Source organism: Vigna umbellata, chromosome 4 (assembly GCF_029865625.1).
Source record: "Vigna umbellata cultivar VRB3 chromosome 4, Vumbellata_1.0, whole genome shotgun sequence".
NCBI lineage: Eukaryota > Viridiplantae > Streptophyta > Magnoliopsida > Fabales > Fabaceae > Vigna > Vigna umbellata.
In genome coordinates this window covers 53456088-53472412 of record NC_142168.1, presented here as the reverse complement: position 1 = coordinate 53472412, position 16325 = coordinate 53456088, and the positions used below count along the sequence as shown (strand labels likewise).

General features: G+C 34.6%; 1 protein-coding gene across 1 annotated transcript; it reads right to left on the bottom strand.

The window, feature by feature from the left end:
• Window positions 1-12232: 12232 nt before the first annotated feature.
• LOC124843423 (CASP-like protein 5A2) lies at window positions 12233-16056 on the bottom strand. The gene is made up of 3 exons (XM_047320169.2): window positions 15661-16056; window positions 13501-13633; window positions 12233-12649 (listed from the first exon to the last, which is right to left on the bottom strand). Exons 1-3 carry the CDS (start codon window positions 15876-15878, stop codon window positions 12458-12460), a joined length of 543 nt encoding a protein of 180 aa, XP_047176125.1. The 5' UTR covers window positions 15879-16056; the 3' UTR covers window positions 12233-12457.
• Window positions 16057-16325: the final 269 nt, after the last annotated feature.

Below are 16325 nucleotides of genomic sequence, written 5' to 3'. Positions count from 1 at the left end.
TTTTCTATAAAGAGATGGTTAATGGGCTACCCTCAATTATGACTCCACAAGATTTATGTACACACTGCATAGTAGAAAAGCAACATCGAAATTCTATCCCAAAGAAAGGTGTTTGGGGAGCATCAACCAAGCCTCAACTTGTGCATGCAGACATATGTGGGCCTATCAAACCCACCCCAATCAGTAACAAGAGGTATATCTTAAATTTTAGGCTTAATACCTCTTTTTGTCCCTCTTTATAAGGGAAATGTTCAAGTTCGTCCTACCTTTTTTAAAAAGTTCAATGTGGTCCCAAGTTGTGAAAAAAGTGTCCAATTAAATCCTTTTTGGTCACAACGTTAAATATTTAACGATCCAGCTGACAGCGTGGAGTGATCTGTGCAACGTGGCTGTTTACCTTCATAATGTGGCAGTGACAGTGATTTTCATTAAATTTCACGTGGCAGTGGCATTGATTTTCATTAAATAAAGGCTTAGGGTTTGGTTTCCTCCGAATTGGTCTTTGAGAATTAGGAAGTGTTTGGGGAGACATAGGAATGGGTTCCCAAGGGTGTTCTTCGTTTTCGAAAAGCTAGGCCAAAGGATCTTCTCGTTCGTCCCATGGTGGTGCTTGTAGGGGAGGTGGGTTAATCCCTACTTGTTACTATGGTGATATTGTAGTAATCAAAGTGGCCAAAACTACGAAGAATGCTGGGAGAAATTTTTGGGGTTGTCCTCATTACAAGGTTTGAAGTATACCCTTCTCAGTTAATGTTTTCTTGAGTTGATTTGATGCATTTGTTCATAGATTCCCTAACATGGTGAATAACAGGGTGGATCTTCAATTGGGAGCTGCTTTAACTTTTTCAAGTGGTGTTGTGAAGACAACGTGGATGAAAGAGATTGCACAATTCTGAAGAGAATAAGTGAGCTGGAAAATGCAGTGAAGGATTTGCAGAAAATGCAGAAAAGGATGAAGTTGTTAGTTGTAGCTTTGTGTGTGTGTATTGTGGTTGACTTGTCATATTCAAGTCGTGTTTAGGTTGATTTAGTTAGATCGTGAATTTGGGTGTTTGTTATAAGTTGGCTTAATACCTGTTATGTATTTGGATGCTTGAAAAAAGTACGTTGACAATGCAAAGGTATTTTGGTTGGTGTAACATCAGTTATGCTATGCAATGTACAAAAATGTTGGAATCAGTCCCCCATTTGGTTTTAAAATATTGAAATAGGTCAACCCAATAATGCATATGATGATGACTAACGGCACATTTTACAAATCTAAGTACAAGCTTTGACCAAAACATGATGAAACCACTTTGATTCATTAAATAAAGGTAGTACATGTTTGTCACCAAAGTACATGATAGTGAATACATATAACCTCCAATTCATTTAAAAAGACAATACATATAACCTCCAATTCATCTAAATAGACAATACATGTCTGTGACCAAAATAAAGACAGTACAATACATAATAAACCAATTGATCTATCTATCTATCTTTTCTTCTGACTCTGAATTTTGTTGGACGGGATGATTGGGAACTTGGAGGTGGTTGTGATGGTTGTGTTGTTTCTAGTGACTGGGTTGTTTGTGTTGGCTGGGTTGGTTCTGGTGGCTGGGTTGCTTCTGCTGGCTGGGTTGCTTCTGCTGGTTGGGGCTGTAAAGGGCAGTTATTCATGTTGTGCTTTGTCTGACGGCAAATGCTACACTTTTTCCTATGCCCTCCAACACGCATTTGAGTGTCGTCCTTAGTTAACTTCCATTTTTTCTACAACTACACTCTTTAGTGTCCAGATCCACTGTGAACTTTTTCCCAATGGATGAAGTGTGCCTAACCTCAAAAATCTTTCGTGCAACCCAGCTGAAAGAAATGAAGCACATGAACAATGAATGTAAATAACAAAATGTATATAAACTGTGGTGATAACATTACCTTGGCAGCCAAAATCTTGACAAATTACATTCTTTCTGAAGCCTCTTCTTTATCTTTGGGCATATTGTGAAGTCCATAGATGCCACCTTGCTTCTGTTGGTGGCCCACCTTTTCATGAGATACACTCTGATATTCTCCATCATTGTGATAATTGGTTTTCCTCTTGCATGAATGAGAACACTATTGAAAGCTTCAGTGATGTTGTTATCAAGGGTATCAGACATTGGTTGACCTGTGAAGCGAGACCTTGATCAAAACCTGTTGCAAAAAAGAATTCTGAAAATGCATCTGTGACACTAAAGTGTATATAATGGCTAATGGGTTACCTTGGGGGAATGGCTATGAGGTATTTATATACTTCAACATTGACTTCTTTAATTTTCAGCATTTCTCTCTCCCAAGCCTGGGGATATGTGGTGGTTGCAGCACTCCACATCAGATTTTTTAATACCTGCCCACCAAACCTTTTCCTAAAGTTTGCATAGAGGTGCCTTAAACAGTATCTTTGTTCTGCCCGAGGCAGAAGCTCTTGGATAGCTAAGACTAACCCTTGCACAATTAAATTTAGTAATAAAACCATATCCTATACAAAAGCATTAACTAAAAATGAAAATAAGTTGCACATTATACCTTCTGTTGGTCTGACATCCATGTACACCCTCCACATACTTCAGTGCCCCCGAGGTCTTCAATTAACAATTGCAAAAACCATGTCCAGCTGTCTTTGTTCTCCACTTCTACTATTGCATAGGCAAGGGGTAGCATTTGATCGTTTGGGTCCCTACCAACAACAGTCAGCAGCTCCCCCTTGTAAACACCTTTCAAAAAACATCTGTCTAAACATATAATGGGCCTACAACTTATGAAACTATCTTTACAAGCTTTAAGACAAACATACATTCTTTGAAAGATTGGGTCACCATTATGAGAGTCAACTTTAATCTGCACTGTTCACCCTGGATTACACCTCAACAACTCATGTCCATAGTCGTACACCCTTTTATATTGTTCTTTGAAATCTCCTTCAACCTGTCTTGTGGCAATTAACTTTGCCCTTCTTGCCTTGGATATAGAAACATTTGTATTCCATTTTCTTAATGCTTTAGTACAAATATCATTCACCTTTAAACTAGGATTCTCAACTAAAGATCTATCTATTTCCTGACTTAACCACTTAGCATTCATCAGTTTAATATTAAGTTGCCTACTACAACCATGAGTATCAATTATCTTCCTCAATTGCCAAATTTTTCGTGACGGCAAATAACCACAATAAACTAGCCATGGGCACTGTTAATCTCTTTGGCAAGTGCACCAAATCGTTCAAGTAATAAACCGTGGTAAGACCAGGTATCGTTTTCCCAAGAGACTCGTAATACTAGAAAATTGTGCGATTAACAACTCATCTAGACTCAAGAACAACTCATCATTTAAGAATATGTGCAAAAAGATAAATTCACAAGTAATTACAAGGTTGGACTTTGGTATTGAAGGCACTTGGAAATGGAAAAGACTAGAAATGGTATGAAATGACATTGTTAAGGTTAGTTTTCACCAATGCATTCTTGTGTATAACCAATTTCATCTCCTCTCTATCAATTTACTAAAGTCAATCCACTAAAACACTCTAGCCCTAATCCCATAGGTGAAAGAGCCTAGGTTTTCCTTATCAAACTCCAATCCCTTGGACAATCTAACAAGCAAACCCGCATTAAGAACTAGGATCTAAGACAACATGTGAATCATATCCCATCCCTGGCTCAATGGAACCCCAAAATCAAGTCATGAACGTTCCCATTACATGCAAGTTGTAAGATCGGAAACAAGAATACTAGTAATAGATAGTAAAGGCATTTATAAATACGAAACAATCATTCATTACACAAGAGTTCATAGGCTACATCTAACCCTAACAAGATGAATTTGGTTCTCCAGTTCCATGGAGAACCCTAAAGCTTACAAACATGGAAGATGGAAGAAGAAGGAGACCCAAAGGAAGAGGAGGAGATGTTCCCACAAGCTCCTCGCGCCCTCCATGAGGTCCAGACGTGAAATCGCGCCTCCAAAGAACCAAAGACATTTTTTTCTTTCTGCCTCGTGAGTATATATACTGCCCGAATTCTCGCTTAAGCTAAATTATTCTCGCTTAAGCGAGAATAAACTTCTTGGAGAAGATAGTCATTCTCGCTTAAGCTAAATTATTCTCGCTTAAGCGAAAATGACTTTTAAATCAATGACTTCCTGGATCACCGAGGCTCTTCAATGTAATTGAGGATCTTCCTAACATCGAAATAGATCAAAAAACAAGGGATTAGAATATTGTTTACGTAATGTAGCTCAAAATATAGATAAATACTAAAACTAAATAAAAGAGAGGATTTAAGCAAGTAATAAGCTAAAGAAGAGTTGATTTTGCTACTAAAATGATGCTTAGATAATGGTAAGAATTAGCATTATCAGGCACTTACCTTGGCCACCCATGCATGTCACCCTCACCCTACGGTTATCATTTTTGATAAATTTTAGATCCCTTCCAGCATGAACAGAATACCTTCTAATAGCATCCTTAAACTCTTCCCTGTCAGTAAAAATAGTGCCCACTTCCCACTTGTAATCTGCCATGGACTTCTGCTTTGCATATGTTGAGAAAGGACCTACATATATTGTATCATCATTGTCATCCTCCTCACTTGCACTATTTTCAGGAGTTAAAAGTTTATCATACTCCCAATCATCATCTGAGAAACCCCTACATTGTTGAGTTTCCTTTTCACTGTCTTCATCCATGTATTCATCACCACTCAGATCATTCATTCCTGCTTCATCATCACTGTTCACTTCCACTTCCACTTCCAGTTCTTCTTCACTATCAACCTCCCCTCCATCCTGAATGTCCACGTCAACTACTTGTTCACTTTCGACCTCAATTTCAGCCTCATTATCCACTTCCAATGCTTCTTCACTTACATCCTCAACTCCATCCTCATTCTCAACCTCCACTGCAACCTCATCATCTTCTGCATCCTCATGCTCAACATCCTCATTATCCACTAAATCCTCCTTCTCAACCTCTAATGCATCGTCATGCTCAACATCCAACCAATCCTCATTGTCAACATCCAGTAAATCCTCCTTCTGAACCTCCAATGCATCGTCATTCTCAACATCCCGTGCATCTTCATTGTCAACATCCACTGCACCCTCCACTACGTCTGTAATTCCTTCTTCACCACCCTCAACATGTGCTTATAGTCCCACATCACTACCCTCACCACTCTCTACATGACCTTCACATAGCAAAAAAATCTCATTCTCATCATTTTCTAAGATAGTTGCTTCGTCCACCCCATGCACAACATACAAGTTTACTTTCCCCAAATACTTAGCCACATTCATTATGTTCATAGCTCCTTTATAATCATCAACCTTATGTAGAACATCTTGGACACTGTAATATAATTCTTCTACTTGCATGTAACCCATATGGTTAAGTGAACCTAATACTCCAAAATAACACCATTTATCGGGGTCTACGTCCCAATTAACTATCTCTCCGCCTATATAATTAAAGGGGACTTCTTTGATCAAGGTCCCACCATGGTGGACCACTACCCGAAACATGTCATCAGACATCCCTACCCGAACCCTGCAAATGCAAACGGGGGACCACTAATTTCAATTAAAGTAAGACCTATGGGACCACTATCATGCATCAAAAGAAGACAACTTTTCACACAAAACAATTTCACCCATAGTTAAACCCCCTGAAACGCGACAATAATGAAAACATATCAAAAAACCTCAAACACTTCAAATTATCAAATGTAAACTCTAACCTGATTTGCGGAATTGGATTTGCTCTACAAATTTCACCTTCAAGATCACCCAATTTGGATTTCCAGTTCCTCCAAAATGGTTATCCCTAAATCGCGATTTCGAATACCCAAACCCTCACTCAAAATTTTTTAATCACTGCCACTGTCACGTCAACTTTAATGAAAAACACTATCACTGCCACGTTATGAAGGTAAACAGCCACGTTACACAGATCACTCCATGCTGTCAACTGGATCGTTAAATATTTAACGCCGTGACCAAAAAGGATTTAATTGGACACTTTTTTCACAACTTGGGACCACATTGAACTTTTTAAAAAAGGTAGGACGAACTTGAACATTTCCCTTTTAAAGAGGGACAAAAGGAGGTATTAAGCCTAAATTTTATTGATGATTTTTCTCTAAAAACTTCGATTTACCTCCTCCATGAAAAATCTGAAACTTTTTCTGTGCTTAAAAGTTTCAAAGTCTTTGTTGAAAAACAAGTTGGTGTATGTATTACTTCCTTAAGGACAAATAGAGGTGATGAATTTATCACAAATGAATTTGGAGAATTTTGCAAAACTCAAGGCATGAAGTTAGCATCAGCTTACATTCCTCAACAAAACAGAGTGGCTGAGAAGAAAAACAGAACAATAATGAATATGGTGTGTTCCATGTTGGTTGAAAAACAAGTTCCTAAGATATTCTTGGGCAGAAGTTGCCAAATGGTGTGTGCATGTCCTCAACAAGTGTCCTACAATAGCTATTTAGGATACAAACAAAGTCCTACATCAGATAAAACAAGAGATGGACATGGATTTATATACAAACACATAAAATACCTTCATTTGTAAGAGGCCTTCTCGAGTGGTACCAAAAGCAAATCCGTGAGAGCTTGACCCAAAGCGGACAATATCTTTTCAGTATGGAGATTGTTGAAAATAGAATGGCTTAGCTTTAATACCAAGAGGGGGGGTGAATTGGTGAAACACAAAAATAATTTTTTCTTTAAATCTTTTTTGCAAAGTAGATGCCTTTAAAAGCTTTCTTGAAACACAAGGAAAAAGACTTTGTAGTGCAGCAGAATATAATCAAATGAACAAAATACAAAGTCATTGAATGTAATAGAGTAGGGAAAGAAAGATCAAACGCTGAGTTTTTATACTAGTTCGGCCAAGCCCACATCCAGTGTCCTTCCACCATAGGAAGCAAATGCACTATAATGATCAAGGTTTTTACAACAAGGCTTTTATAGCGACATCCACGTCAAAAATATAAAACACCTCTCTAACCCTCTAATCAAAATATATATATACAAACAAAGAACAGCAGCAAGATGTCCCCTCTCCTGCAGTCTTTAACACTTTGAACAATCCTCAAAGTCCAGAACGCCGCACGTTTCCTGTAATCACAACAGGGCAAACTCCAATCTTCACAAGATTGATAGAAATTGATCATGAAATAGACACCTCAAGTGCAGGTTGATCAGACAATAAGAGCACACAGATTCTTGCTCGTCAAGAAATCACCAAAGATGAACACCACAGTCTTCTTAATGAATTCTTGGACCTTTCACACTTTTTGCAAGAGATCAATAATCTGAAAGAAATAAATCAAATCGTTAGAATCACAAAAGTTCTTGCAGAAATCAAATTCGCGTCAATTTATAGCAATTCACAACTCTGACGCATTTTAATCGACTTTGCTACTAATTCAGTCGAATATAACAAAACAGTCATAACAGTTAGCAGCAATCAATGCAGTTAATTGAATGGACAATTAATGCAGTCGAATCACAATAAATGCTTTGTCAACATATTTAAAAATAAAATCGTTGTAACATTTAATTCAAGCATTAACAGAATTTCAAAACTGTAACAGACTTAGTCGAATGCAGGTTGCATGTAATCGACTATACAACACAATTAAACAAGTTTTGAAAAACTTTCTCTTCAAAAATTCTCACAGCACGCTTTGAAAAAGTTTGTGCAAAGCCACGAGTTTTAATCGACTTACTTCATAATGAAGTCGACTTAAAACTGTTATTTTGCCACATATTACAAGTTCAACAAAAGTGCATGTGATTTTCCTTTTCTCAAATATATGTCATGAATTCACAGATAAGATTTCATGTAAAACACAATGAATTACAACAATGACATAATCATCACAAACATGTTCGCAAATAATCATAAACATGAAAGAAATGAACATGTAACATATAAACAACACATAACACCACATGTTGTTATTAATAATGTTGTCATCATAAAAAGCCAGAAGTTCTTTGAGATTGTAAGGTTTGGCTAAACCAGTGCTCCCCTTATCAACAATCTCAACAGAGATCTATGTGTGTCTTGAACCTCCCTATACTTCGAACTAGAACATTGCAAAACCCAATTCAAGTGATCTCTCCACCTCTAATCTCCTTCGTCGTTCTAGAGAACCGCCACACGCACTGAATCGCACAACTATCGTGGATGCCTTTCTGCAGCGAGCGTTGCTGCTCTCCCAACTAGATTGACAACGCAAGCTTTTCTTGCATTCCCAAGCATCAGAAACCTAATTTGGGTGAGGATGACAGTCCTCATTGGACAGTTCTTTTTAGGTCAAACAACCCAATCTAATCAAAACTATTCAAAGACACCTAAACAAAAATATAATACCAGACTTAGTATTATTCATATTTATGCATTGACTTGGATACAAAATGTCTTGCACCTGTCATAAAACTTCTTAGTAGATTGCAACAAAGGCCTTGGTTTCACCTAACCTAATAAACTGATAAAATTCCTCTAGACAAAGTAAGTTAACTTATGACATCGCTAGATGAATGGTCTCAACCTGTAATCCTGCTATAAAAGCCTCTTTCAACTTTCATCACCTAGACAACAGTGAGTTTGTATGCCTAGTAGAGTATAAGATGACTTTTGATCGACAATTATCCCTAGTCAATGCATAATACTAAATTAATAAAAATTTGTTCTTTTTCCTTAGAAGTTAAAACCCTACAAAATTATACAATTCCAAACTTTGCTTCGTTGCATTCCATTATTTCACTTTCACTCTCTTAAAATTGTCACACTTTCTTAAAACACAATTCACAAATATTTTCACCAACATTTCCACTTCATGTATTACTTGATATCATAATATAACCTTTGCATTTGAAATTACAATTATGATAACAAAATTCCTTATAGCTCTCATACCCACATCATCCTTTGTATTCTCAACATTTAAACCTCATTCTAGTCAAATAAACTTCATGCAATATCCAAAATATTTATATAATTGTTTAATCACACTTTGCATATTTTGCATTTTATATAACACACATTTCATATAACAAATGTTTATATTCAACAATAAACTCACCAAATACATGTTATTATCAATTAATAATCCATCATCACATTTAAAATGAAAACAAAATCAATGGAAGTCTCGTTGGGCGAGATCTTGTTGCGTGATGACATTTTAACAAAGACTGGGATGAGCAACTAGAGTTATCTCACTTGGGTAAGAAAAGGTTATCACTTGAACGACATATTTGTCGTTTGACGACAGATCGACAGAGGCAAAATGAGTTATAGTGATATTCTCTTATGAGTGAGAAGCTTATCGCTTGGGTGAGTAGTTGTTGCTAGGACGATAACTCAGAAGGGAGCAAAGTGAACTAGGCTATTGTCGCCTAGCAAGATTTTCTTTTGTTTGGACGAAAATAGCAGAGTTTCATCCTAATCTCAATACCCAAAACTCAAAATAAAATACCACAACAATTCAAACCAATTCATGGATCAAACCACAATATGCAAGCATAAATTTATTAAAACCAAGAAGAATAAGTTTCCCTCACCTTGAATGCTACTTTTAAGTTCCTAACCCGCTTTTTTTTCACCCCTTCCATCCATGAAAAGAGATTAAAAACCTAAATCAACCATTTGAATCATCATACTTCAAGAATAAGATTGAAGTGAAATTGTAATAAATGCAATCCATCAAACTCCAAAAAATAAAAATTGTAATCTTTGATCCTAAAGAGAAGTAGAAGAAATCTCACTCTAGCACAACTTTAGTCTAGTTGATCCAAAGAATTTTAAGTGATAATTCCATAATTGACCTCTGAGCAAGAAGATGAGGTTTGAGGAGTGAAATGGAAAGAGAAATCTAAAAAATGTTAAAGGACCTAAAGTGAGTTCTATATAAAAAGAAACACTGAATAAGTGTATGCGTTTTGGGTCTTTCTTTTTTAAGGTTCTCAAAAAGTTATTGATTTTTTTTTATGAATTTTAAAGTATATAATAACCCATTTATACTTGAAATTTCAAAAATATATATATATATATATATATATATATATATATATATATATATATATATATATATATATATATAACAATGAAAAAAGGGCAAACATTTATATAACAGAAGTAAACATACATTTTATTTTATAAGTACTTCGGAAATCTTTTATAACTTTTTTTAGTAAGAAAATATTTATATAAAATTATCATAACCAAATAAGTTAAAAATCAGTTTTTGATTAAATTATTGTTTTTATAACTATAACAAAAAATAAAACAAATTTTTATTTTATAAGAATTACTTATAAATAATTTTTTCATAAATACTTTTTTTTAAGTTTAAACGTCATGTGTGGTTTCTTACAAAGTTTATAAAATTTAAACTTTAAATCCACTTTTGACATTCATGCCTTTCGTCATGGTGTAATATTACTTTATAAAAAGTTAATTATAAATTTTATCGTTCAAATTTTTAAAATTACAGTAAAGTGTATCACTAGGAGCCCAGTACAATGTTTTTAAAATCAAACAATGTCTAAATATATTTATTTTTAAACATCGGTGAAACCAATATAATTATCCCTATGTTGTATTATACCACAACCCTTCATAGACACAACATATTAACCTAGAATGAAATTATCCGAATATATATTATTCCTCACAATCAAATTCTAATTTAAAACTAAAATAATATTGAATCACTAATTCAGCCTTTAAATTTTCAATAATTAATAAAATGTATTCCTATAATTAAGAAAATTGTAACATGATCTTTAACATTATAAATGATTAATATATTTAGTTTAGACTTGGACTTTAATGATGGATCAAATTGGTTCCTAAAAAAATAAAATCAAAATAATCATAATCAATTAAAAAATATTCCAAGTTTTTTTGGTTACCCCAAACACAATAATTAATGTACCAATTTCTACTTTTTTTTAAGCCACATTAGAGGACATCACAAAGTATTGATTCACAATTTACAATCTTTTAAGATCTTGTAACTACTTTAAAATTTCCAAATCAATCTGACCCATCATTGTAACTTTCATCACCAATAATATATTTGGATGAGTGTTGACAAAATTAATCTTGTTTAGTCATTGATTATGAAGTGCTGTAATTTATAATTAGATGTTTTCACTATAAAAATAAATTAGTAGTAAAATTCAGTATCTATTTTTTATTTACAGTGTTAAATTTTTATTCAACACAAAAATCTACTTAAAATTGCTTCAACTTGAATTCAAATCTGTACCCTAAATTAGTTTCTCAACATTAATTTTAACATGACAATAAAAAATCTAACACAAACACAAAATATATTAATCTTTAAACAAAAATAATTAAGTGTAAGATCCTATCACAGACAATAAACGTTCGTAGCATCTAACCTTCCTACTAAGTATCAAAGTGAATAAATCTAATTTACTCATATTGAACTAAAAATAAATTAGCTTAACTCAACTCTCATTTAAATGAATCAGAAATTTTATAATCTAATTTAATTCGTTACAGATTAGTGGATTATATATATTGATCCATTTAAGAAAATAGATTTATCTTTGTATAATGAAAATAGATCTAAACATTATTATAAATATAGCAATTAAACATTAAAGTGTCAATCTACATAATTTTACAAATAAATAAATTAAATATCAAAACTATTCAATCATTATTTAAAAACGTTCTAGTATTTAAAAGAAATCAAATTAAAAACCTATATAATTATAAATAGTTAATTATAATAAAACACTTATAAAAAAATTAGATCAATAATAAAATATTGTTGTTGATAAATTATAAATCAACCCACCTTCAACAAAGTTTGAACCTGTTTAACCTACAGATTAATGAGTCAAGTTAAATTTGATCTACAATTAAAAAAAAATTGAATGTTTTTCAATCCAACTCAACTTAAACCCTTGATGAGTTGGATTAACTCATATTTGAACTCATTGTGACATCTCTACTCCCTATTCAGTGCATTAGGCACAATAAGTTTGCATGTTGATCTCGATTATGCAAGTTTATTGCTATAGATAGAGAAATGGAGTTGATTTGCCTCAAAATTCATTTCTGGCTGCTAAGACTTTGTGTAAACTGATTCAGACATGCATAATCTTTCTATCGTGAGCAATTCTAAATTATTGCTATATTGCATTAAATAACTCTTGCTTCCTAACTTCACCTTGTGCCATGTTGACATTTACTTGGAAAGTAACCATTGTTTGAGAAATTATGAACATCACAACTAAAAGTTTCAAGCTCATGCCTTGAATTGAACAGCACCAATATTTCAAAGGATCAAAAAAGCCATGAATAAGATTTGCAACAATCAGGGCCATCAATCCCCAAAGTTACATGCCATATATAAACAGCTAAAACCCTTTTCTGCTGCTTCTATTTGGAGGCCAGTGACCAGAAATTCAAAATAAATGAGGGAGAAGCAGCAAACCAACTCATAAATGCCATTGCCGTGGCTGTTTCAAACCTACTGCAATGGTTCTGTGCACAGTCATTCAAATCATTGCCAATGAGAACAGTGATACCAGCAGAAGCACAGGCTGCAGAAAATGTAAGTGTTGAAGTAATCTGCAGCAAAATTCCACATATAAGTGTCTCTGATAGGAGATTATTAGTATATGAGAGGAGAAGGAGACGTTAGTTCTCTAACTGTTTTGACAGTTAGACAAGGGCGGGAATATGTGTATAAATGAGAGAGCGTTAGTTGGGGAAGGGATCTTGGGAACGTTGGTGTACATTGAACAGGACTGTTATTCCTGTTGGGGGAGGTTAGGCTCCCATTACTGTCCCTATTCTTGTATTCTTCTATTGTCTAATAATACCAGAGAGGTTATACAGAGTCTTGAATCAATTCTTGGTGTGTTAGAGTGAGAGTTGAATTAGGTTTCTTGATTGGAAACCTATCAGTCTCTGTATTATTTTTATGAATTCCAGTACAGTATACAACATTTCTAAAACAAATGAACTAACAAATACATATTCCCATAATAGGGTAGCTGAAAAAGTTAACTACAGCATCTTCCCACTTTTCTTAAGTGCAAATACTATATCTAAATAACTAAATAATCGGTTCCAAAGCTAAAATGTATTTTGCTAATATACAGTGTTATATTTTTATAGCATATTATATCAGTCTGATGATAGTCAGGTAGAAGTCTTACATTTTTATTTCCTTGAAATGATGCTTCTCCCTGGTTGAAGACAGACAACTATCATGTGTATGGTTATATTTTTAATGCACAATGACTGAATTTTTTCACTACCTTTACTGCTACCATGGTGGTAACAACTGTCTTGGATACTTAATCTACCCAGAGACAGTTTCTTTGCCATTGTGTTTTCAAGACACTAGTGAGGATAACACCGATTTTACAAAAATCAATTACACAAGCTAACAAAGTATTCCAGCATTGCCTTACCCCATCACCGATAGAGAATAAGCGGACGACTTTAATATTTCGGTAGCCACGCCGTACTAAAATGGCATAGATATCAGCAACTGCCAAAGAGAGGCTCCACAAGCTTTGCAGGCTGACAGCAGCAACTAGGTAGCTGGCACAGAAAATTCAACAAAACCAGTTATGATATGTTGAAAATGTAGACTGTGAATGTAGTAGATATCATCAAATCCTGATGATCAGATCTCCTTTGGAATATGACTTCCCACAATTCATATAATGCAGTCTTTGCATACTCTCGAATCTTATTTTAATTCCAAGTCTTATATTTAAGACTCCTGTTAACACAGCGTACATAGTCTTCTTAAAAAGTTGTTCCTCCCAAATAGATTTGAAAGCAAAGGCTTAAACAGATCAGCAGTTGTGATTGGAATGAAATTGCTAAAAATCTGAACCTTATGCCACTGAGGTTGGGAACAAATACAATGCCATTACGTTTCATTAAAAGACAGATTTTCAGAAAGTCTGCTGGGGTCCTAGTGGTTTCTCTAAAGTTTTTCTTCAGTTATCCTCTCCCTTTTCAGCTGGACTATTCTATTTGATCCACTTTTCTCACTAGAACCACAATTAATTTTTCCTAGCATGACCAAACCACCTTAAGTGTGTATACACCATTCTCCTCTCATCAGGTCTTAGTCCAACTTATTGACAAATGTATTCCACCACAATTTATCTCTTGTTGAAAATCTACTCAACCAACATAGACATGTAGCAGACCTCATAACAGAAAACTAGAGAAATACCAACCATCTAGACAAATCAAAAGACAGTATATTTCGATTATTCAATTGAAGAGAAAATAAAATATAAATGGTAACTTAATTCTAAGAGCTTGGATTGTTGACTTTGGAAGAAACCTAGGTATCCCACCATTTTATCAAACTGAATTTTCTGCGGCTACTGAGTTACTCAAGAAGAGGAGATATTGATCTGACATAAACTGAAGAAAAGACAACCAAAATTGGATTAAAGTGGTTTGGAGATGTTCATAAAACAACCCGGTAGGAAAAATAAATGGCATGATTTTTAATTCTAAGCAAAGGGGAGATGGAGACCAAAAACTACATTTAAGGAAGTTGTTAAGAAGAATCTCATGGTGAATAATATCTCAGAAGATTATTCTGAGATGAACAATTTCCAAATTTTCCCACTTTAGAATTAACCTGAGAACATAAAACTCCCATCAATTTCTTACTAAATTCATTGCATTTGACGAAAGTAGAGAAACCCATCACCCCTTGTCTTTTTTAGTAGAGCAAACTACGTTGACACCCTAAAGTTTGTTCAGATTACACCGATACCTCTCCGTTTCCTCTCCCTACATCAATCTCTTTAATTGTTTAAAAAGCATTAATTGAAAACATTCCAACCTTTACAAGGAAAGTTGTTATAAACGGTAAAAAAACAAGATTGCATGCAATCAGGAAAAAACTTATAAGGGTATCTGCATAATTTACTTTTGTTGGAAAAAGATACATGTATACACTCCAAGTGAGACAAACACGGTAGATACCAAAAATCACATAGATCAACAGTGTGGAACTCTAGTAGCTTAAATAGCAGTCTTCCACTCAAGAACTCGCCCACTTTATAAAACCCAATTTTGAGAACCCCCCATCAAAACCATACCTGGCTTGTTGCTTTTCAACAGCAGTTACACATAACCCCAATTTTCAAAACCCATTTTTGAGAGCACCCTATCAAAAAATACCTGGGTTGTTGATTTTTCAACAGCAATTACCATAACCCCAATTTACAAAACCCATTTTTCAGAACACCCCATAAAAAAAAAAAAAAAAACCTGGCTTGTTGATTTTCAACAGCAATTACTACACCCCCAATTAAGAAAAAAAGCAGAAAAAAGGGAATGAATTCATCCCCACTTCACAAAAGAAAACCCTTTTCAACAACAATTACCACACCCCCAATTAAGAAAAAAATCAGAAAAAAGGGAATGAACTCGTCCCCACTTCACGAACCCGTTTCTGAGAACACCCCATTAAAAAAAACATAGCCTCTTGATTTTCAACAACAATTACCACAGCCCCAATTAAGAAAGAAGAAGGGAAATGAATTTACTAGGTGGAATAAGAAAGGAAAGGGGGTAACTGAATTAATTACCGGAAGGCGGTGACGGAAGGGAAATCAGAGGTGGTGGCCATGACGGAGAGGGAAACGACGGCAAAGGAGAACTGAAGAAAGCGCAAGAGGAAGCCACCGAGGGTGCCGGGCATGCCCTGAGTGTCCTTCAAAGTGTGTCTAGGAATTGCAATTGCATGGTCAGTCATGGGTGGGGCTTCGATTGGGTGAACTGAAGGGTGCACCATCGACATCGACATGGCAAAACGTGCAAGAACAAGAACAAAGAGAGAGAAAAACAATAATACGACAAAGGGTTTTCTGGTTCTACAGGTTTTGCTTCGCTCCACCAAACGTTGGTGGTGGTACTACTGCTGCTGGTGGAACTTTGACACGCTTTTTCTCTTTCATCACACTCCTTTTCCTTTTCATTTTCTTTTTTTTTTTCGACAGCGTTATTACTTTTTCCTTTGGTAAAACCTTGACTTTGATCTTCGAACCTACTTACTCTCAACATAAATATTAAAATCTAATCGGAATTTCTTTTTATTTAATGCCATTAATAACAATGCTAAAGTTTAACTTTAAATTAATTTCACTTTATCAATCATCTGTATCTCAATATATTAATATTTTGTTGGATTTTCTTTCTAATGAATAATCTTTCACTCAACATTAGATAAGATTTTTTTTTTATTGGGGTCAAA

What these genes read in the sequence shown, in the direction of transcription:
- LOC124843423 (XM_047320169.2), bottom strand. Translation starts at nt 15,878, where the DNA reads ATGTCGATGTCGATGGTGCACCCTTCAGTTCACCCAATCGAAGCCCCA. An exon ending in CCTTCCGTCACCGCCTTCCG is followed by an intron (nt 13,634 to 15,660) that starts GTAATTAATTCA and finishes TTTCTGTGCCAG; the next exon opens with CTACCTAGTTGCTGCTGTCA. An exon ending in TATTCTCTATCGGTGATGGG is followed by an intron (nt 12,650 to 13,500) that starts GTAAGGCAATGC and finishes ATTTTGCTGCAG; the next exon opens with ATTACTTCAACACTTACATT.